At 47.6% G+C, this 24,814-nt stretch overlaps 1 protein-coding gene across 1 annotated transcript in view; it reads right to left on the reverse strand.

Moving 5' to 3' along the window:
* Positions 1 to 10,840, reverse strand: part of LOC141075420 (complement C3-like) — a 76,071-nt gene extending 65,231 nt beyond the window's left edge. Inside the window, exons 1-6 of the mRNA XM_073562452.1 lie at positions 10,688 to 10,840; positions 8,649 to 8,835; positions 7,081 to 7,243; positions 4,841 to 4,911; positions 1,119 to 1,213; positions 589 to 671 (exon numbers count right to left, since the gene is read on the reverse strand). Of these exons, the coding sequence (XP_073418553.1) occupies positions 589 to 671; positions 1,119 to 1,213; positions 4,841 to 4,911; positions 7,081 to 7,243; positions 8,649 to 8,835; positions 10,688 to 10,752 (664 nt within the window). The 5' untranslated portion in view covers positions 10,753 to 10,840. The remainder of the gene's footprint in view (positions 1 to 588; positions 672 to 1,118; positions 1,214 to 4,840; positions 4,912 to 7,080; positions 7,244 to 8,648; positions 8,836 to 10,687) is intronic.
* Between the last annotated feature and the right edge of the window lie 13,974 nt (positions 10,841 to 24,814).

Consider the following 24,814-nt stretch of genomic DNA (forward strand, 5'->3'; position numbering starts at 1 on the left):
AGCAATTTTAAATCCTTCTTAAAGTGGTCAGTCTTGCAATACCACATCCAACCATGTGGTGTGCTGTTCAAAGCAAAAATGTCCAAGAGCAACATAAGGGAAAAAAAACGTTTTCAGAAAAAAAATCAAAACTCTACAAAGCCAAAGGTAAAAATATTCACTGCACTAATCTTCAATTTGCTTCAATTTTGATAAACTAATTAAATAATTTTGAGTTGATGTAGGTAATTTTTTATTGGGAGGATAAATAGGCAGTGGTTCCATTAATTAGCCAGAATGGAACCACTCCCTACTTACCCTCCCAGGAGGATCCAGAAAACCAACCAATTCATTTTAATGGACACTATGTGGTAAGTAATTTTCCTTTTGGTGAGTCTAGTGGGGATTTTCACATTTGCTGTCAAGTTTTCATGCAGATAAAATTTGCTTATGGTCTCAGCAGTGGAACATCCTGAGATCATCTTATTTTTGGGCGACCTTTATTTCCAAAAGGTGAATGTTCAAAAGAGAGTATCAAGGCCATGAATCAGGTAGCAGGAAGATAACACAAAGGCTTTGGATTTGCTTTGTTCTTTGTGTTGTTCTTACCATATTCCTTTACTTCAAATTGTGCGGTATAATTCTGTATCAATGTGTCCTCAAACTTTGCCGAAATAGTCCACAGTCCAAAACTGTAAAATAAAAAGCATAAACTAGTAATTATCATCATCATCACATCATTTTCATTGAAATCACCATAATTGTCAAAATCACCATAATTATTTGTAACTAGTCAGAAAATTTTCCACAAAAATCGACTTGCAGTGAAAAATTTGGGCCACCATATCTGACTGACCTCCAATGTACAAGGCATGCTAGTCTGCTAGAAGTCACAGCTGCTTGGTATTATGGGAAAGCCAGCTTGGCCATTCCAAACGACAATAGCATGTTCTCTGGTGCTTCAGCATTGTGGAAAATGGTGGCAAGCTAAATTTTTGGACAATAATCACAAATCAAATCTAAAAGTGTTCAAATTTGCGTGGAACCACAAATTTCAGGAAATTCAACCCAAATTCAATCCTCTGTGAATTGATCGACCATGCTATGCTGTTTTCAACTTCCATCCTTTTTTCTCTCACCTTACAAGATCGGTCAGCTTATGAGACAAGGACATTATTCCAGTTTTGCTCGTTTGTTGAATCACATCTTTTTTGACTATGACACTTTCTGGAGTCTGCGGAGAAAGTAGAAGATCTTTATCATATAGGCATTGTCTATATTAATGGACTAGCTTAGCTATCAGCTTTACATCTTCATCTTTATTGCTAAGAGATCCTTTGTCTCATGAGCACAATCTCAGTCCATATTCCCTACTGGGGCATATGAACATCATGTGGAAGGCCTTTCTATGGTTCTCTGAGGAATGGCCAGAACAGAGGGTCACATTGTATGAGCAGCTCCTGTATGGAGCTCCTTTATGAGCTGATCATAATTTCATTGGCTGGTTGTGGCCCCTTGCCAAGGTTGCCAGAAGTGGGTTCTCAGAAAGGTAGATGATTACGTTAGGTGATTGGTTTTTCAAACAGTTGTCTTTGATGGTCCAATGACCAACTCTTTTTTCTTCCAACCTTGATTCATCAACAATCTTATGGAAATGTGTGAGATTCTTATTCAAATAAAAAGGTTTGTCCATGAATGATTGATGGCCAATCACATGAACCGGAATACTCATCAGCGGCCACTAAACAATGTAGCTGCAATGTTCTTCTCTGTTAATCGCTTACATCCAGCTGTTGTTGGAGCAGATATCTGATATCTTTACTACAGGCCGCCTGTGCATGCTGAAGATATGGATGAACTCTTTATGCATCAAATGGCCAAGTTCTCCAAAAAGTATGACATAGTGGTCATGGGAGATTTCAACTATCCAGACATTTGTTGCTATAGGATTTTTACAAGATGAAAATGATGAAATGGTAAGAAAGGCTGTTGAGAAGGCTGAACTTTTAAATTCCTATTTTGCATCTGTTTTCTCTCAGAAAGGAAATGTAACATCAGCTGATCTTCACTGTCCTATTAAAGGAATAGAAGAATCCAGGCTATCTATAAACAGAAAGATAGTGAGGGAATAGTTAGCTAACATAAATGAATTCAAGTCTCCAGGTCCAGATGAATTACACCCCAAAGTACTGAAGGAGATAGCAGAAGAAATTTTTGAACCACTCTCCATAATCTTTGAAAATTCTTGGAGATCAGGAGAAGTCCCAGAGGACTGGAGAAGAGCAAATGTTGTTCCTATCTTCAAAAAGAGGAAGAAGGTGGACCCAGGAATCTATAGGCCAGTGAGTCTGACCTCTATACCAGGAAAGATGTTTGAGCAAATTGTTAAGCTGATGACACAAAGTTAGGAGGGATAGCTAATACTAGAGAAGAGAGAAAGGATTCAAAAAGAAATAAATAAACTGGAGCAGTGGGCAACTAACAGAATGGTTTTAAACAGGGAAAAATGCAAAGTACTACATCTAGGCAATAAAAATGAAAAAAGCATATACAGAATGGAAGGAATAGGGCTAAGCAACAGCACATGTGAAAAAGACTTGGGTATACTAATAGATCATAAACTAAACATGAGTCAACAGTGTGATGCAGCAGCAAAAAAGGCATATACAATTCTGGGATGTATTAACAGAAGCATACAGTCTAGAACACGTGAAGTCATTATCTGTTGTGAGTTCATTTTCCCCTTCACTACTGAGGCCCGAGGAACTCCCTCTTCTGGTGAAGAAAGGTAGTGAGCCTGATTGTCAAACACCTGGGGCTGATGATGATGACTGGCTGAGTGGCGTTAATGACTGGATATAAGGCTGCCGACGCCCTTCTGGCCTGCGGGTGATTTCTCTGTGGACTTCTAGGAAACCAGTCTGATTCCTGCTCATCTAAAGCTAAGATTTCTGCTTTGCCTTTAGTGTTTTGTTTTCCTTGCTTTTCTGGATTCTGCCATTCCCTGCTGGGGTGAGCTGAATCTCCTTTTGCCTGTTGCTCTGTCTTCAGAATATTCCTGAGTACTGACATAGTTTTTTTGAAGCCTAGCGTCTTCAGGGCCTTTTTACTGTCAGTTTGTTGGCTCTTATTTTCATAGGGGTTTTCACGGATTGCAGACAGCAGCCTTCCTGTCCTTTCCCATCTAAGCTAGCGTGGGCCCCATCTTTGCTCAGTCTATCTTTCTGTCTGTGTTTTGTTCTTTCTTCTTGCTTCACCGTCATTATATGTGTGGGGCTGCCTTTTACTTTGGGGTCTGCTCTGGGGCAGTTTAGATTTCCCTTTCTGTCTTTAGGCTATGTAGTCCTCCGGCTGTGATCGAGGGGCCTAGGGCATCGTAGGAGACCCCCACGGCTACTGCTAGTTGTGTTGATAGGTTCAGGGGTCTGCAATCCGATAGCTGCCAACTTCTCTGGTTTTCTGGACTTAGCTAGCATTTCTATTTTTGCCTCCTACGGTGACTCAATCATAACAATTATCCCTCCCTACTCCTCTTTGGTCAGACCTCATCTGGAATACTGTGTCCAGTTTTGTGCACCACATTTTGAAAAAGACATCAACAAACTGGAGCAAATTCAGAGAAGAGCGACCAGAATGGTGACCGGTCTACAAACCCTGTCTTATGAGGAATGGTTACAGGATTTGGGAATGTTTAGCTTGCAAAAAAGAAGACTGAGAGGAGACTTAATAGCTGTCTACAAATATCTCAAGGGATGTCACATTGTAGAAGGATCATCTTTATTCTTATATGCACAAGGAAAGACTAGAAGCAATGGGATGAAACTGAATGGGAGGAGTCACAGATTAAATATTAGAAAAAACTTTTTGACAGTTAGAGTGATCAATGAGTGGAACAGGCTGCCACGAGAGGTGGTGAGTTCTCCCTCAATGGAAGTCTTCAAACAGAGGCTAGATATACATGTCTGGGATGATTTATGGAATCCTGCTTTGAGCAGGGCGTTGGACCAGATGACCAAGGAGGTCCCTTACAACTCTACGATTCTATGATTCTATGATGATCAATAGTCAGACCCCTGCTGATCTAATATTAATGATCGATCTTACAGATCTATTAAGTTGGATTCGGACAACCGCTTTAAACATAGATATTCATTGGTATCATCCACTGTATTTTTTAGAGTGTCCAAGTCGCCAAACAGGCTGATTCAATATGTGTTATCAAAAATATGAAAATTTCATAAAGGAATCTATTTGTAACTCCGCCCATTAACAAAAATAGGGTTTATTTGACTAAATCAACATTAGTTTCCAAGCCATGTGTTCTCATGCTCGGACTTAGGCATGTGTAACCTGTTTAGTAATTGCACATATTAATAGGGAATTTATTTATAACCGGATGGCAGTATTGATAAAATATATATATAAGATATATAAGATAAGATATATCTAGCATTTCTATCCATTTACTTTATGCTTTTGGTCACTGTATGTTGGCATTGTTTGAACACTGTATGGTGGTGGTTGTTCCTTCTGCATTGTGCAGCACTGTTATATGGTATATGCTTTTGTAGCGTATGGTGGTGTTAGCCCTGAATGGTGTTGTTGTGTAGAAAACCATGTAAAGGTTTTTTTTCCCAACATACGACAACGTTGTTTGGTTACCATAGAGAAGGCTGCTGGTATTAATATCTGTGCAATATATGACTCTATACCACATAGGGGGCTACAACAGGACACCCTCTGATGTAACGCCAGCCTTGAATCTGCCATCAGATTGATTTAGAATGCATGATTTTTTTTATTTCTGAACTAAACATAATTTTACTATTATCTCATACATCAGAGAAGAAGACTCTCTTACCAGGAATTCGATGACCACCGGTTTGTTCACTGGTTTTAGATTTGGGGTCATGGTAAAAATTCTGTAGAGAACTTCAGAAGAAAGAAAGTGCATCAACATGTTGATGAGATATAAAAAATTTAGTAATATAATAATTATACTCTATGTTGATATCACGGATATGCTTCATTTAATATTTACGGACACAGTAGGACCCAGGTCCTTGGTGCCACTGTATATGGTTGTCTTTGGCATGGTTTTCACCACTCTTCCAAGACACATGTGATTCTGTTCACACAAAGCTCATCACACTACACTTTAGATAGCTGTCAGCTGAACAATGATCTGGCTGATTGTTCTGCTGGCAGCTATCTTCCAACACTCTAATAAACAGGAGCGTTCTCTCTGCCGAGTGTTCCTAGCCTTGATGGCTGCACTATCATCACTTCCAGGACTCCTCGTTCATCTTTACAATGAAGATCATTCTTAATGACATTGGTTGTAGGTTTGGGGTTGTTGTCCTGATGCTCAATAAACTAGAAGCTAATCAGATGCCTTCTTGATGGTATTGCATGATGTATAAGTCTCTGCCTGTATTTCTCAGTATTGAGGGTGTAGGTACATGTGCCGACTGGGGGGTGCTCCACTTTCTGCCGCAAACAGACTTGAGACAGAGACAGGTGTGCATCCAACAGGTCCTCTTTATTGGCCGTCCTCTCGACGACCACAGCACCACACACAGTAGCGTGACACCTTCCGCACACAGGTCCGGGTACCTTCACTTCCTCCCTTCTCCTGATTGATGTCCCTCACGGCTCTTTCACTGTGGCTGCCCTAGGCCTACCACCACAGTGCTTCACCTGTCTGAGTCCACCCCCCTGTCTCTGTTGTCAGTCCCTTCCGGAGCTTCTGTCTCCTGCTTCAGTCTTCTCCTTGCCTGAGCTCCTCTCCCTGGACTGACCGTTCTGGAACTCTCTATCCCCTCTTATATCCCCTCTCTCTCTGGGAATTCCCCTCTAGAGTTCCTGTAACCCCGCCCCCCATGACTGCAGTTTCGTAGCCATAAGTGATGTCAAGCCCTTGTCTCACTGCTCACGACTCCCATCTTGTGGCCAAACTGTAGTATTACACTGCCTTCTGCTGTCCTTGGTCTCCCCCTAGTGGCCAAACCTGGTATTTCACCATTCCTTCATTATCTCCAGCTGTTTCCCACCTTTATACACAGCAGTCTATGACAAGCACAGTATACATTCACCCTCCTGCTGCAGACAGGTCCATAGGTCAGTCCACTTCCCCTACATCAGCACCAAGAAATGAACAATGTAGAGCGAGATTGTGATTTCTGCTAATATAGCAGTCCTAAAGCCCTGATATGTATAGCACAGACGATCAGACAATCAAAGCTTCAAGTCTCTTAAGGAGACTATTAAATACAGTAGGAAGTGAAAAAAAAATTAAGTATATGAAAAATTAAAAAAAAAACACAAAAGTTCAAATCCCTTTCTTTTTGCCCCATTGGAAATAAAGCAAAAAAAATAGACATATTTGGTATCACTGAGTTCAGAAATGCCCGATCTATCAAAATATAAAGTGAATTGATCCTTTCAGTAAAGAGTGTAACGAGAATGACATCGAAACGCCAAAATTACGTTTTTTGACTGCCACAACATTGCAATAAAATGCAATAAGAGGCGATCAAAGCATCATATCTACCACAAAATAGTATCAGTAAAAACGTCAGCTCTGGGCTCAAAAAATAAGCCATGTCCCAGACACACATACCGGAAAATGAAAACACTATTGAGCTTAGAAAATGGTGAAAAATATAAAAACTTTTTTTTCATTTACATTTCAGTTTTTTTTTTCCGCTATTTAAATTAAATATAAACTATACTAATTTAGTATCTATATACTCGTGCTGACCTAGGGAATCATACTGCTAAATTAGTTTTACCATATAGTGAACATAGTAAGTAAAAAAACCCCAAAAAAACAATTGTAGAACTACACTTTTTTTTTGCAGTTTCACCGCACTTTGAATTTTATTTCCATTTTCCAGTACACTGTGTAGTAAAATCAATGGTGTCATGCATAAGTACAACTCTTCCCGAAAAAAAAAGCTCACATACAGTTACCGGTATATTGATGGAAAAATATATAAAAAAAGTAGCAGGCCCTTGAAAGAAGAAGAGGAAAAAACAGGGGAAAAAAAAAAAAAATAGTGCAGGGGTGAAGAGATTAATAATGTCACAGCACTGTACCTGTAGATCCTGGGGTGTAGATGGGTTTGTCGGTCTGTATGAATATATATCCACTTTGAAAGGACACCAGGACAACTTTCTCCAGAGAGCATTGTGGAGACTTTACGGCCACGTATACAAACTGTTTTTTATTTGGGTCTTTTTCCAAATTGGCAGAGGGGATCTGAGGGAAACAAAAAGCATATCTGTCAGCCTAGGGGGATGGGGCCGAGACCTATTTCTTGGACTAGTCACCTATTAAGCCTAGTCCTGGCTTTTCAAAGCATTTTTTTATGAACCGCCACACTGCTTCAGAGTAAAATATACATAGACTCTGATTCATGCTGCCCGTGGCTCAGGAGGGATACATTGGGTGACATGCTCCCTTTATTTCCATTGCTTCACTGGGAGCTCCCAGAGCTAAAAATGTAAAATTGATGTTTCATAATTGGAGACTACAGGATACAGAGGTCTAGTGTCAGATATTGTCATGGGTTTACTGCGATATAGCAGAGCCAGAAGACCGCAGCATTTGATTTCTCCTACTCCTGCACTGATTAGAAGCACTTCACCTTCATATTAAACGGTATAAGCTTCTTTTAGCAGCGCAGGGGTTAATCTGCTCAGCTGAGAGCTCCTGGAAACTTTCCTGCATTAAGGCTCTCAGCTGTGCACTGTTAGCCACTCCACATTTCTATATAATCTGGGCCCTGGTTAGCACTCATTTTCAAGCGAGCTTTTGCTGAATGGTTGGAGATTGTTGCTGGTTGTTATTGGAGAAGGTGTTTAGTGGATTTATCTGTGATTGTTGCTAGTTTTTGAGTGTGTGATAATTCCCTTTCTTCTCCTACTTTGGTTTAGCCCCATCCTTCACTCCCTGGGGCATTCCCTTGTTATACGTGTGAGTATATTTGTATGTTTGGTATTTTCCTTTATCCCCTTTGAGCAGGGGGTTGGACCAGATGGTCCAGGAGGTCCCTTCCAACTCTACCATTCTATGATTCTATTACCTTGTTATTCTTGTTGGTGTATTATGGTACACTACTATTCCCCTCTTCCCTGGGTGGGGGGAATGGTACAAACTGAGGGTGACTCCAGAAGCTAAGACAAGATATGTAGCCCTGGCGTCTTCACCTTTAGAAGATAAGTGGGAAAGTGAGTGAGCTAGAGTGCTCCTAGCGTTAGGGACAGGGAAGTTGCCCCTAGTCCTGGGACACCTGACAACAGATCTGTGACAGATAAGCAGCTGGATTATCAAAAGCTATATTATGATGAAATTGTGTCAAATTATTGTTGAACTAAAGTCATAAACCTAGATATAGAGGACATCAAGTCACAAATTGTAACCAGTAGAAACATCTAGACGGGAACTGAAGCAAAAACTAAAGTTGGATCCAGAATCAGGAGAAACATGGAATGAACATTGACAATACAAAAAAAAAAAAACACCTAACGTAGGTATTTAGACATTGTATAAAAATCTCACCACTGATGGACATTAGTATGGGCTACCACTGCAGAAAAGAAAGTATAACTAAATGATGAGTAACCTAGTGATGACTGGATATTGATTGGAACCGTAATCTTACCGTCAACTTATTGGATCCAAAAAATTTATTATCGCCATTTACTGAGACTCTGCTTGTTACTAAAGTGAATCTTTTCCGGGGAAAGTCATGGATTGAGATGTCAGCATCAAACCCAGTACCATGTCCATCTACTATAATGGTCTCTTCACTGTCCACACGCAGCACATTGGGAGTTATCAGGCTGCATCTAATAGAAAACAAAATGCATGGAGAAAAAAGGTCAATATTTAAAATCTGCCACAGAACATTCCCAATTCTATTACCTGGCCCCATGAACAAAGATTAAATTAAGCCTTTATGTATTTATCAAGAGAACAATTCCTTATCAAAACCAGTTGTACGATCACCGGGAGAGATCATATTCCCTATCGAAGGGCTCTCCTAGAAACAAATCCTTGCACTATTGAATTTGATCTCGTCCAATGACCATACAACTGGCTTTGAGAAGAACGTGGCCCGCAAGGAGATTTTCCAAGGGTTTTTCCAAAAGTGGGCAAAGAGAATTTGGCTCGTGACCCTATATGTATAATTTTGCCATCGGGCAAAAACATACTGTTAGATCCCTTCTTAGCTGTAGCTGTGCATCTAGGATTAGAGATGAAATAATCGATCCAAAGAGGCTGAACGCAAATTTGAAATAGTTAAATTGTTAATAACCATAATAAATTGTTGTAATCACGTCCGGCCCAAAGTGGTACCTCCCCGTCTACGGCTATTTTGACAGAGCCGCTTCACCCTGGCTTGAAAACAACAAAAGTTTCAAAATGTTTACGCAGCTCAATGTTGCGCAAACATGTGGCGGCTTTCTAAAGGTTTTTCTGCCAGTTTTCCAGAGAAAACACTTTGATGACTCCCTCACATAGTCAGATAGATTTTTTGCCTATTCTTTTTTTTATAATTAGGAAAAATAATCCAATTTTTAAAAACAAAACCAAATTTTGGATCATAAAGGAGGAGAAAGTTTAAGGCAGTGAATCCCATCTACAAAACCTCAACTTCCCCCAATAGGTCATGTTCTCAGCATTTACTTGGAATGGCACCAGGGATGTAACTACGGTCTATGCCGTGATTTTATCATGTGCTTTCTCCAAACGGGATGCCCTCCAACCGTCACCTGTTGGGGTACCGGAGCAGTTGAGAAGCACTGATAAATATACATACCCCTTAGTATCTTTGTTATCCCCTTTTGGTTTAGGTTTTTTTCACTACATTAAAATAATATTTCTCCCCAAAAAATCTGCTTAAAACTTGTACACAAGCACTATTATCTATCTCTATCTATTATCTATCTATATACTGTATATATATATATATCGGTCTAAGTCTTTATTTCATATTATCTATCTCTTATCTGGACAAGTAGAAGCAGCACACCATCATAGTGTGAGGTGAAACATCACATGATGGGCCATTAAACCTGCTTTTTTTTTTGCTCTATGATGCTCTGCTGCTTCATTTTTCTATATATTACAAGATCTGGAGGCTTTTGCACCCAGCTATTTATACCAGGTGCTGTCCTTTGCTTCTTTTCTCTTATCTGTCTGTTTGCCTGGTTTCCTCCCACACTCCAAAAATATCCTGATAGCGAATTTAGATTGTGAGCCCCAATGGGGACAGAGATAAGAAAAGATAATCCTTTAATCGTCCCACCATGGGGAAATTAAGAGCATTGCAGCAGCAAGGCCGGAACAAGTACAGATACAGATGCATAAAGGCATTACATTGACAGTAGGTAGGTACATATACGAAGAAAAGAAAAAAAATGTAACCGGACTGTCACCGGACAGATGATGATGTCTGTAAAACGCTGCGGAATATGATGGTGCTATATAAGCAAAGCAATGATAGATATACCTATAAATCTCTATATAAAAAATCTATATTTAAACAATATGATAACAAGAAATGCCTTTTTTTCTTCCACTTCATTGCCCCCTCAGATGTTGTGTTTCCATTTACAATGAGTGTATATATAATTATATGTGCGGCTCTATACAGTCAGTATATATATAGTAGATGTAAGGTCAGCGTATACTCACGGGGGCTGCGCGTACGACCCGATGAGCCCATATAGCAGGATGAGACACAGCGCTCCGGGCCCCATGATGCTTCCTGGGGTATGTGCAGATGAGGGCTGGCGGGGGCTTATAAAGGTATTTCATCTGCACTCTCGCATTCTGATCCGATAGTAATATTAATCAGTAACAGAAGATATTGAAGGATTAAGGTATGTAAACATTTGGCGGCCGGACAAATACAGGCAAGAGTATTACAAAATCACGGCTGCTGGGAAATGACACAAGCCCAGTATAAGGGATCAGTGTACAATGCAGAGTGGATTATAGAGGTGATTGCCCAACAGAGGGGCTCAGCTGAGAGCCAGCGTGTTATATTGTGACACCGGGACCAGTGTTTTTTAGGCATTTTTGGTGAATGCATTATTAAACATGCACCGTAGACAAATCACACATGTAATTCACACCCAAACAACACTGCAAAAAAAAGTGTCAAAAATGCCGAAAAACAGACACAGTCACTTTTATCACTTTTATGTATTCATCTCTATTTATTACTAGCTGAAGTGCCCGGCGCAGCCCGGACATAGTAACTAACTACGGTTAGTTATAACAAATTATAATGATTATATCTATAAATATATAAAGCTGAGTGTACAGCCCCGCCCACTCCGCATAGCCACATTTACTATAATATCCCACATCGCCCCGTCAGCCAGAACTACCGGACTACTACCCCAAATATCTCACATCATCCCGTCAGCAAGAGCCACCGGACTACTACCCCTAATATCCCACATCATCCCGTCAGCCAGAGCCACCGGACTACTACCCCTAATATCCCACATCATCCCATCAGCCAGAGCTACCGGACTACTACCCCTAATATCCCACATCATCCCGTCAGCCAGAGCCACCAGATTACTACCCCTAATATCCCACATCATCCCGTCAGCCAGAGCTACCGGACTACTACCCCTAATATCCCACATCATCCCGTCAGCCAGAGCCACCGGACTACTACCCCTAATATCCCACATCATCCCATCAGCCAGAGCTACCGGACTACTACCCCTAATATCCCACATCATCCCGTCAGCCAGAGCCACCAGATTACTACCCCTAATATCCCACATCATCCCGTCAGCCAGAGCTACCGGACTACTACCCCTAATATCACACATCATCCTGTCAGCCAGAGCCACCAGATTACTACCCCTAATATCCCACATCATCCCGTCAGCCAGAGCAACCAGAATACTACCCCTAATATCCCACATCATCCCGTCAGCCAGAGCCACCGGACTACTACCCCTAATATCCCACATCATCCCGTCAGCCAGAGCTACCGGACTACTACCCCTAATATCCCACATCATCCCGTCAGCCAGAGCTACCGGACTACTACCCCTAATATCCCACATCATCCCGTCAGCCAGAGCTACCGGACTACTACCCCTAATATCCCACATCATCCCGTCAGCCAGAGCTACCGGACTACTACCCCTAATATCCCACATCATCCCGTCAGCCAGAGCTACCGGACTACTACCCCTAATATCCCACATTATCCTGTCAGCCAGAGCCACCGGACTACTACCCCCAATATCCCACATCATCCCGTCAGCCAGAGCCACCGGACTACTACCCCTAATATCCCACATCATCCCGTCAGCCAGAGCTACCGGACTACTACCCCTAATATCCCACATCATCCCGTCAGCCAGAGCCACCGGACTACTACCCCTAATATCCCACATCATCCCGTCAGCCAGAGCAACCGGACTACTACCCCTAATATCACACATCATCCTGTCAGCCAGAGCCACCAGATTACAACCCCTAATATCCCACATCATCCCGTCAGCCAGAGTCACCGGACTACTACTCCTAATATCCCACATCATCCCATCAGCCAGAGCCACGGACTACTACCCCTAATATCCCACATCATCCCGTCAGCCAGAGCCACCGGACTACTACCCCTAATATCCCACATCATCCCGTCAGCCAGAGCCACCAGACTACTACCCCTAATATCCCACATCATCCCGTCAGCCAGAGCCACGGACTACTACCCCTAATATCCCACATCATCCCATCAGCCAGAGCCACGGACTACTACCCCTAATATCCCACATCATCCCATCAGCCAGAGCCACGGACTACTACCCCTAATATCCCACATCATCCCGTCAGCCAGAGCCACCGGACTACTACCCCTAATATCCCACATCATCCCGTCAGCCAGAGCCACCGGACTACTACCCCTAATATCCCACATCATCCTGTCAGCCAGAGCCACCAGATTACTACCCCTAATATCCCACATCATCCCATCAGCCAGAGCAACCAGAATACTACCCCTAATATCCCACATCATCCCATCAGCCAGAGCCACGGACTACTACCCCTAATATCCCACATCATCCCGTCAGCCAGAGCCACCGAACTACTATCCCTAATATCCCACATCATCTCGTCAGCCAGAACCACCGGGCAACTATCACTAATATCATCCCGTCAGCCAGAGCCACCAGACTACTACCCCTAATATCCCACATCATCCCGTCAGCCAGAGCCGCCAGACTACTATCCCTAATATCCCACATCATCCCGTCAGCCAGAGCCACCAGACTACTACCCTTAATATCCCACATCATCCCGTCAGCCAGAGCTACCGGACTACTATCCCTAATATCCCACATCGTCTCGTCAGCCAGAGCCACCGGACTACTACCCCTAATATCCCACATCATCCCGTCAGCCAGAGCCATCAGACTACTACCCCTAATATCCCACATCATCCCGTCAGCCAGAGCCACCGGACTACTACCACTAATATCCCACATCATCCCGTCAGGCAGAGCCACCAGATTACTACCCCTAATATCCCACATCATCCCGTCAGCCAGAGCTACCGGACTACTACCCCTAATATCCCACATCATCCCGTCAGCCAGAGCTTCCGGACTCCTACCCCTAATATCCCACATCATCCTGTCAGCCAGAGCAACCAGAATACTACCCCTAATATCCCACATCATCCCGTCAGCCAGAGCCACGGACTACTACCCCTAATATCCCACATAATCCCGTCAGCCAGAGCTACCGGACTACTACCCCTAATATCCCACATCATCCCGTCAGCCAGAGCCACCAGATTACTACCCCTAATATCCCACATCATCCCGTCAGCCAGAGCTACCGGACTACTACCCCTAATATCCCACATCATCCCGTCAGCCAGAGCCAGTGGACTACTACCCCTAATATCCCACATCATCCCGTCAGCCAGAGCTTCCGGACTCCTACCCCTAATATCCCACATCATCCTGTCAGCCAGAGCCACCAGATTACTACCGCTAATATCCCACATCATCCTGTCAGCCAGAGCCACCGGACTACTACCCCTAATATCCCACATTATCCCATCAGCCAGAGCCACCGGACTACTACCACTAATATCCCACATCATCCCATCAGCCAGAGCCATCGGACTACTACCCCTAATATCCCACATCGTCCCATCAGCCAGAACCACCGGGCAACTATCACTAATATCCCACATCATCCCGTCAGCCAGAGCTACCGGACTACAACCGCTAATATCACACATCATCCCGTCAGCCAGAGCCACCGGATTACTACCCCTAATATCCCACATCGTCCCATCAGCCAGAGCCACCGGACTACAACCGCTAATATCACACATCATCCCGTCAGCCAGAGCCACCGGATTACTACCCCTAATATCCCACATCATCCTGTCAGCCAGAGCCACCGGACTACTACCCTTAATATCCCACATCATCCCGTCAGCCAGAGCTACCGGACTACTACCCCTAATATCCCACATCATCCTGTCAGCCAGAGCCACCGGATTACTACCCCTAATATCCTACATCATCCCATCAGCCAGAGCCACCGGATTACTACCCCTAATATGCCACATCATCCCGTCAGCCAGAGCCACCAGACTACTACCCCTAATATCCCACATCATCCCGTCAGCCAGAGCTACCGGAGTACTACCCCTAATATCCCACATCATCCTGTCAGCCAGAGCCACCGGATTACTACCCCTAATATCCCACATCATCCCGTCAGCCAGAGCTACCGGAGTACTACCCCTAATATCCCACATCATCCCATCAGCCAGAGCCATCGGACTACTACCCCTAATATCCCACATCGTCCCGTCAGCCAGAACCACCGGGCAACTATCACTAATATCCCACATCATCCCATCAGCCAGAGCTACCGGACTACTACCCCTAATATCCCACATCATCCTGTCAGCCAGAGCCACCGGATTACTACCCCTAATATCCTACATCATCCCATCGGCCAGAGCCACCGGATTACTACCCCTAATATGCCACATCATCCCGTCAGCCAGAGCCACCAGACTACTACCCCTAATATCCCACATCATCCCGTCAGCCAGAGCTACCGGAGTACTACCCCTAATATCCCACATCATCCTGTCAGCCAGAGCCACCGGATTACTACCCCTAATATCCCACATCATCCCATCAGCCAGAGCTACCGGAGTACTACCCCTAATATCCCACATCATCCCATCAGCCAGAGCCATCGGACTACTACCCCTAATATCCCACATCGTCCCGTCAGCCAGAACCACCGGGCAACTATCACTAATATCCCACATCATCCCGTCAGCCAGAGCTACCGGAGTACTACCCCTAATATCCCACATCATCCCGTCAGCCAGAGCTACCGGACTACTACCCCTAATATCCCACATCGTCCCATCAGCCAGAGCCACCGGACTACAACCACTAATATCACACATCATCCCGTCAGCCAGAGCCACCGGATTACTACCCCTAATATCCCACATCATCCTGTCAGCCAGAGCCACCGGACTACTACCCTTAATATCCCACATCATCCCGTCAGCCAGAGCTACCGGACTACTACCCCTAATATCCCACATCATCCTGTCAGCCAGAGCCACCGGATTACTACCCCTAATATCCTACATCATCCCATCAGCCAGAGCCACCGGATTACTACCCCTAATATGCCACATCATCCCGTCAGCCAGAGCCACCAGACTACTACCCCTAATATCCCACATCATCCCGTCAGCCAGAGCTACCGGAGTACTACCCCTAATATCCCACATCATCCCATCAGCCAGAGCCACCGGTCTACTACCCCTAATATGCCACATCATCCCGTCAGCCAGAGCCACCAGACTACTACCCTTAATATCCCACATCATCCCGTCAGCCAGAGCTACCGGACTACTATCCCTAATATCCCACATCGTCTCGTCAGCCAGAGCTACCGGACTACTACCCCTAATATCCCACATCATCCTGTCAGCCAGAGCCACCGGATTACTACCCCTAATATCCTACATCATCCCATCAGCCAGAGCCACCGGTCTACTACCCCTAATATGCCACATCATCCCGTCAGCCAGAGCCACCAGACTACTACCCTTAATATCCCACATCATCCCGTCAGCCAGAGCCACCGGACTACTACCCCTAATATCCCACATCATCCCGTCAGCCAGAGCCATCAGACTACTACCCCTAATATCCCACATCCTCCCGTCAGCCAGAGCTACCGGACTACTACCCCTAATATCCCACATCATCCCGTCAGCCAGAGCCACCGGACTACTACCACTAATATCCCACATCATCCCGTCAGCCAGAGCCACCGGATTACTACCCCTAAGATCCCACATCATCCCGTCAGCCAGAGCCACCAGACTACTACCCCTAATATCCCACATCATCCCGTCAGCCAGAGCTACCGGACTACTACCCCTAATATCCCACATCATCCTGTCAGCCAGAGCCACCGAACTACTACCCCTAATATCCCACATCATCCCGTCAGCCAGAGCCAGTGGACTACTACCCCTAATATCCCTCATCATCCCGTCAGCCAGAGCCACGGACTACTACCCCTAATATCCCACATCATCCCGTCAGCCAGAGCCACCGGACTACTACCCCTAATATCCCACATCATCCTGTCAGCCAGAGCCACCGGACTACTACCCCTAATATCCCACATCATCCTGTCAGCCAGAGCCACCGGACTACTACTCCTAATATCCCACATCATCCCGTCAGCCAGAGCCAGTGGACTACTACCCCTAATATCCCACATCATCCCATCAGCCAGAGCTTCCGGACTACTACCCCTAATATCCCACATTATCCCATCAGCCAGAGCCACCAGATTACTACCGCTAATATCCCACATCATCCTGTCAGCCAGAGCCACCGAACTACTACCCCTAATATCCCACATCATCCCGTCAGCCAGAGCCACCGAACTACTACCCCTAATATCCCACATCATCCCGTCAGCCAGAGCCAGTGGACTACTACCCCTAATATCCCACATCATCCCATCAGCCAGAGCTTCTGGACTACTACCCCTAATATCCCACATTATCCCATCAGCCAGAGCCACCAGATTACTACCGCTAATATCCCACATCATCCTGTCAGCCAGAGCCACGGAATACTACCCCTAATATCCCACATCATCCTGTCAGCCAGAGCCACCGGACTACTACCCCTAATATCCTACATCATCCCATCAGCCAGAGCCACCGGTCTACTACCCCTAATATGCCACATCATCCCGTCAGCCAGAGCCACCAGACTACTACCCTTAATATCCCACATCATCCCGTCAGCCAGAGCTACCGGACTACTATCCCTAATATCCCACATCGTCTCGTCAGCCAGAGCCACTGGACTACTACCCCTAATATCCCACATCATCCCGTCAGCCAGAGCCATCAGACTACTACCCCTAATATCCCACATCATCCCGTCAGCCAGAGCCACCAGAATACTACCCCTAATATCCCACATAATCCCGTCAGCCAGAGCCACCGCACTACTACCACTAATATCCCACATCATCCCGTCAGCCAGAGCCACCGGATTACTACCCCTAATATCCCACATCATCCCGTCAGCCAGAGCCACCAGACTACTACCCCTAATATCCCACATCATCCTGTCAGCCAGAGGCAGTGGACTACTACCCCTAATATCCCACATCATCCCGTCAGCCAGAGCCACCGAACTACTACCCCTAATATCCCACATCATCCCGTCAGCCAGAGGCAGTGGACTACTACCCCTAATATCCCACATCATCCCATCAGCCAGAGCTTCCGGACTACTACCCCTAATATCCCACATTATCCCATCAGCCAGAGCCACCAGATTACTACCGCTAATATCCCACATCATCCTGTCAGCCAGAGCAATCAGAATACTACCCCTAATATCCCACATCATCCCATCAGCCAGAGCCACGGACTACTACCCCTAATATCCCACATCATCCCGTCAGCCAGAGCCACCGGACTACTACCCCTAATATCCCACATTATCCCATCAGCCAGAGCCACCGGACTACTACCACTAATATCCCACATCATCCCATCAGCCAGAGCCATCGGACTACTACCCCTAATATCCCACATCGTCCCGTCAGCCAGAACCACCGGGCAACTATCACTAATATCCCACATCATCCCATCAGCAAGAGCCACTGGACTACTACCCCTAATATCCCACATCATCCCGTCAGCCAGAGCTACCGGACTACTACCCCTAATATCCCACATCGTCCCATCAGCCAGAGCCACCGGACTACTACCCTTAATATCCCACATCATCCCGTCAGCCAGAGCTACCGGACTACTACCCCTAATATCCCACATCATCCTGTCAGCCAGAGCCACCGGATTACTACCCCTAATATCCTACATCATCCCATCAGCCAGAGCCACCGGTCTACTACCCCTAATATGCCACATCATCCCGTCAGCCAGAGCCACCAGACTACTACCCCTAATATCCCACATCATCCCGTCAGCCAGAGCCACCAGACTACTACCCCTAATATCCCACATCATCCCGTCAGCCAGAGCTACTGGACTACTACCCCTAATATCCCACATCATCCCGTCAGCCAGAGCCACCAGACTACTACCCCTAATATCCCACATCATCCCGTCAGCCAGAGCCACCAGAATACTACCCCTAATATCCCACATCATCCCGTCAGCCAGAGCCAGTGGACTACTACCCCTAATATCCCACATCATCCCGTCAGCCAGAGCCACCAGACTACTGCCCCTAATATCCCACATCATCCCGTCAGCCAGAGCTACCGGACTACTACCCCTAATATCCCACAACGTCCCGTCAGCCAGAGCCACCGGACTACTACCCCTAATATCCCACATCATCCCGTCAGCCAGAGCCAGTGGACTACTACCCCTAATATCCCACATCATCCCGTCAGCCAGAGCCACCGGACTACTACCCCTAATATCCCACATCATCCCGTCAGCCAGAGCCAGTGGACTACTACCCCTAATATCCCACAACGTCCCGTCAGACAGAGCCACCAGACTACTACCCCTAATATCCTACATCATCCTGTCAGCCAGAGCCACTGGACTACTACCCCTAATATGCCACATCATCCCGTCAGCCAGAGCCACCAGACTACTACCCCTAATATCCCACATCATCCCGTCAGCCAGAGCTACCGGACTACTACCCCTAATATCCCACAACGTCCCGTCAGCCAGAGCCACCAGACTACTACCCCTAATATCCTACATCATCCTGTCAGCCAGAGCCACTGGACTACTACCCCTAATATGCCACATCATCCCGTCAGCCAGAGCCACCAGACTACTACCCCTAATATCCCACATCATCCCGTCAGCCAGAGCTACCGGACTACTACCCCTAATATCCCACAACGTCCCGTCAGCCAGAGCCACCAGACTACTACCCCTAATATCCCACATCATCCCGTCAGCCAGAGCCAACGGACTACTTATATCCCACATCATCCCATCAGCAAGAGACACCGGACTACTACCCCTAATATCCCACATCATCCCATCAGCCAGAGCCACCGGATTACTACCCCTAATATCCTACATCATCCCATCAGCCAGAGCCACCGGTCTACTACCCCTAATATGCCACATCATCCCGTCAGCCAGAGCCACCAGACTACTACCCCTAATATCCCACATCATCCCGTCAGCCAGAGCCCCCAGACTACTACCCCTAATATCCCACATCATCCCGTCAGCCAGAGCTACTGGACTACTACCCCTAATATCCCACATCATCCCGTCAGCCAGAGCCACCAGACTACTACCCCTAATATCCCACATCATCCCGTCAGCCAGAGCCACCAGAATACTACCCCTAATATCCCACATCATCCCGTCAGCCAGAGCCAGTGGACTACTACCCCTAATATCCCACATCATCCCGTCAGCCAGAGCCACCAGACTACTGCCCCTAATATCCCACATCATCCCGTCAGCCAGAGCTACCCGACTACTACCCCTAATATCCCACAACGTCCCGTCAGCCAGAGCCACCGGACTACTACCCCTAATATCCCACATCATCCCGTCAGCCAGAGCCAGTGGACTACTACCCCTAATATCCCACATCATCCCGTCAGCCAGAGCCACCGGACTACTACCCCTAATATCCCACATCATCCCGTCAGCCAGAGCCAGTGGACTACTACCCCTAATATCCCACAACGTCCCGTCAGACAGAGCCACCAGACTACTACCCCTAATATCCTACATCATCCTGTCAGCCAGAGCCACTGGACTACTACCACTAATATGCCACATCATCCCGTCAGCCAGAGCCACCAGACTACTACCCCTAATATCCCACATCATCCCATCAGCCAGAGCTACCGGACTACTACCCCTAATATCCCACAACGTCCCGTCAGCCAGAGCCACCAGACTACTACCCCTAATATCCCACATCATCCCGTCAGCCAGAGCCACCGGACTACTACCCCTAATATCCCACATCATCCCGTCAGCCAGAGCCACCGGACTACTACCCCTAATATCCCACATCATCCCATCAGCCAGAGCCACCGGACTACTACCCCTAATATCCCACATCATCCCGTCAGCCAGAGCCACCAGACTACTACCCCTAATATCCCTCTTCATTCCGTGAGGCTGAGCTACCGGACTACTACCCCTAATATCCCACATCATCCCGTCAGCCAGAGCCAGTGGACTACTACACTTAATATCCCACATCATCCCGTCAGCCAGAGCCACCGGATTACTAATATCCCACATCATCCCATCAGCAAGAGCCACTGGACTACTACCCCTAATATCCCACATCATCCCGTCAGCCAGAGCTACCGGACTACTATCCCTAATATCCCACATCATCCCATCAACAAGAGCCACTGGACTACTACCACTAATATCCCACATCATCCCGTCAGCCAGAGCCACCGGACTACTAATATCCCACATCATCCCATCAGCAAGAGCCACTGGACTACTACCCCTAATATCCCACATCATCCCGTCAGCCAGAGCTACCGGACTACTATCCCTAATATCCCACATCATCCCATTAGCCAGAGCCACCGGACTACTAACCCTAATATCCCACATCATCCCGTCAGCCAGAGCCACCGGACTACTACCCCTAATATCCCTCTGTGGAGGAACACACACAGACCCGTTCCTCCCGCGTCACCACCGTGACGTAACTACACAGGCACAGCTCTCCGGCGCCCCCTTTGTCTCTCAGGTCAGTAAGGGAACTGCACCTAGAGCAAATTGTCGCCGGGGAGGAGGTCCTGTTACCCGCTGGGGGTTCTAAGGTTCGTGATCAGAGTAAAAGCATCAGCCCAAGATTAAGTTTATATTTTAATTGCCTTAAGGGCGCACTAGATAATTTCAGAAATATACAGTAAATTTACAGTCAGAAAAAAGATATAACAATAAGGGTACAAGACTTAAGATATTAAGCTGGAGGTCAATTTACCAGATTGTAGGGTCATGTGGGTGCTGGGGAGCTCTGCAGTCCACAGGTACAAGAATCTTAGTTGCCGGACAGACCCCCAAAGCATGGGCCGCTGCTCCCCTCGGCAGGTCTGTCCCCAAGTCCTTCTTAGATAGTCATCGTCCGGATCTTCTGTGTGAAAAAGAGGATGTCTGCCAGGGGCGGCTAGTCCTTAAACACACTAGGTTGCTCCCCCTGTGTTAGAGGGTGGGCTAATAATCCATGCTCCTAGGATGGAGCCAAAGCGTCTGGGACACACAAAGGACGTTTATTCCTGCGTCTGCTAGCAGGTACATTCTAATTGAAGCCCTAGGCTTTTTTCCGGCCCCCTGCTGGCACGGCTCCGTACCTGAGCTTTGAAGCTCTGTTTTGGGCCTATCCTCATTATCACACCAATGGCCCTGGCTATTTACCATTGGAACACTAAATCCTGCTTGTATTTACTAATTACACAGCACCTGGGGGTATAGAAACCGTTAACTGCCTGTAATTCCTGAACTTAGACCAAAATGGATGCCAAGCTCAGACATGTGGCCCCATATCTAAGATGGCGGCTGCTCCTTCATCACACCTCCCTGCTTTAAAGGGCGCTAGGGGGTATCACATTCCTGTGATCCACCATGCGCCCTTCCGCACCCTCTCCTTGCCGGGAAGGTTGCACACTGGGTGGGCACAAGCCTCCCGCTCATGATGGGCCTTCATCATGTTCACGTGGAAGGACTTCCTCCTTCCACGGGCGTGGTCCAGGGTGACCAGATTGGTGACAGCGTGGAGCCGCTGGTGCACGAGGTATGGACCCTCCCAGGCCGCCCGAAGCTTGTTTTGAGGTACGGGGACCAGTACCCACACCTTTTGACCCACCTCGTAGGTCCGCTCACAAGCATTCTGGTCGTACCACCGCTTCTGTTCAGCCTGGGCTTGGGCCAAATTGTCATGCACCAGCCATGTCAAGGCCGTCATTCTGTCCCGGAAGTGCACGACATACTCAGTGACCGACACTCCAGGGGTAGCCAAATCCCCTTCCCATGCTTCCTTCACCAGAGCCAGGGGCCCCTGTACACGTCGCCCGTACAGGAGCTCAAAGGGGGAGAACCCTGTTGAGGCCTGTGGGACCTCTCGGTAGGCAAACAGCAGGTGTGGGAGATACCGCTCCCAGTCTCTCCCATGGGAGTCGACCAACATCTTCAGCATCTGCTTTAAGGTGCCATTGAACCGCTCACACAGGCCATTGGTCTGTGGGTGGTACGGGCTGGCTACCAGATGGTGCACCTGTACCAGCTTACAGAGAGACTCCATCATCTGCGACATGAACTGGGTCCCTCGGTCGGTGAGCATTTCCTGGGGAAACCCCACTCTGGAGAAAATCTCCAGTAAGGCAGTGGCCACTTTTTCGGCCCGAATGGACGACAAAGCTACCGCCACCGGGTACCGGGTGGCATACTCCACTACCGTTAGTATGAAGCATTTCCCGGACCGGCTGGGAGTGGACAGAGGTCCAATGAGATCCACAGCCACCCTCGAAAAAGGCTCTTCGATGATGGGCAGAGTTACCAGTGGGGCTTTGGGGCGCCGCCGCGCCTTCACCACCCTCTGACAGGTGTCACACGAACGGCAGTAGGCAATCACCTCGGTTCTCATTCCTGGCCAGTAGAAATGCTGAGCTAGCCTGGCCCTGGTTTTAGCGATCCCTAGGTGTCCGGCCATGGGAATCTCGTGTGCGATCCGCAACAATTCTACCCTGAACGGATAGGGTACCACTAACTGTCGGTCCCTGGGCCACGCCTCCGGTGAACCCTGCTGGACCGTTACCCAGTACAGCCGTCCCTGGTCCCAGACCACTCGCTCGCGGTCGGACTCCAGGGGAGGCTGTGCCGCCTGCTCCTTGAGAGCTTTCAGGCTAGCGTCAGCTTCCAACGCTGCCTGAAATCCCTGACTCGATGTGGCAAGAATTGACGAAACTGCCACCTCCTCTGTCAGCTCCCCGGGATCTGTCTCCTGGCCGCTGTCTGACTCAGCAGCCACTTGGTTGGAGAGAGGTGAACCGTCGGACCTCCGGGAGGCTCCTTGGGCTCCAGCGCTTCTACTCCTGGTAACAGCGGCCACAACCGCTGAGACCACAGGTAGCGCCTGCTTCCCCTCGGCCCCCGACCAAGTCGCCGGGTCAGGCAGACTTCCCTGGCCTCCTGACATCCCGGATGTGGGGAACTCCTGCCCTGGGGTCTTACCTGGTGGCTCCTCTCCTGGGACGCCCCCTCCCCCCATGGCCTGTTCCTCTTTCTGCAGAGGCCCTCGACTCAGCAGGCTGGATTCACTTAGAGGCCCTACACTGCCCATAGCAGCCCCTCCCTCCACCTCTGAGCTCTCCCCTGCAGGCTTCTCACCTGTCCTCACTGTGAGCCCTGCGTGTGTAGTGTCAGTGCATGGCTTACCATCAGGTTTCACTCCCTCCACTGTTGGAGGCACATTCAACACATTAACATTAGCATTCACAGTAGAGTCATGACATTCTTGGGGAGCCGGACTTGGGGGTTCAGTGGTCACCCACTGAGTCACTAGCCGCCCCAAATCGGTCTCAAGCAATACATTGGCAGGAAAATTTGGCATTACTCCCACCTCCATTGTTGGAGGCACATTCAATACATTAGCATTGGCAGTCACAGTAGTTGGCATTACTCCCACCACCATTGTTGGAGGCACATTCAATACATTAGCATTGGCAGTCACAGTAGGGTCATGACATTCTTGGGGAGCCGGACTTGGGGGTTCAGTGGCCACATACTGAGACACTAGCCACCACAAATCGGTCCCAAGCAACACATTGGCAGGAATATTTGGCGTTACTCCCACCTCCCGCATTCCCCTCCCGGCGCCCCAGTCCAAAAACACCTTGGCGACGGGCAGCGCCGGTTCAACACCTCCAATTCCGGAGATGGAAAGGGTTTTCCCAGGCACCAAGTCTTGAGGGGACACCACCTCAGGACGTACCAGGGTTCGTTCAGCGCCTGTGTCCCGCAGTACTATGACCGCTGAGCGGCCGATGGTGATGGGTTGGTAATTGTCCAGGGACCTCCCACCACCCCCTCCCACACACAAAACAGTGGACGGTTTCTGGGACAGGGTTGGGGCCTTATGGCGCTGGGGACACGCAGCCTTAAAGTGTCCCGGCTGGTTGCAATGATGACAACGTCTGGGTTCTGCTCCTGGCCTGGAGAGGGCAGCAGGGGGGTACACCCCTTGCACTCTGGGG

Source organism: Dendrobates tinctorius, unplaced genomic scaffold, assembly GCF_039654945.1.
Source record: "Dendrobates tinctorius isolate UK_male_01 unplaced genomic scaffold, ASM3965494v1 ptg000351l, whole genome shotgun sequence".
Taxonomy (NCBI): domain Eukaryota; kingdom Metazoa; phylum Chordata; class Amphibia; order Anura; family Dendrobatidae; genus Dendrobates; species Dendrobates tinctorius.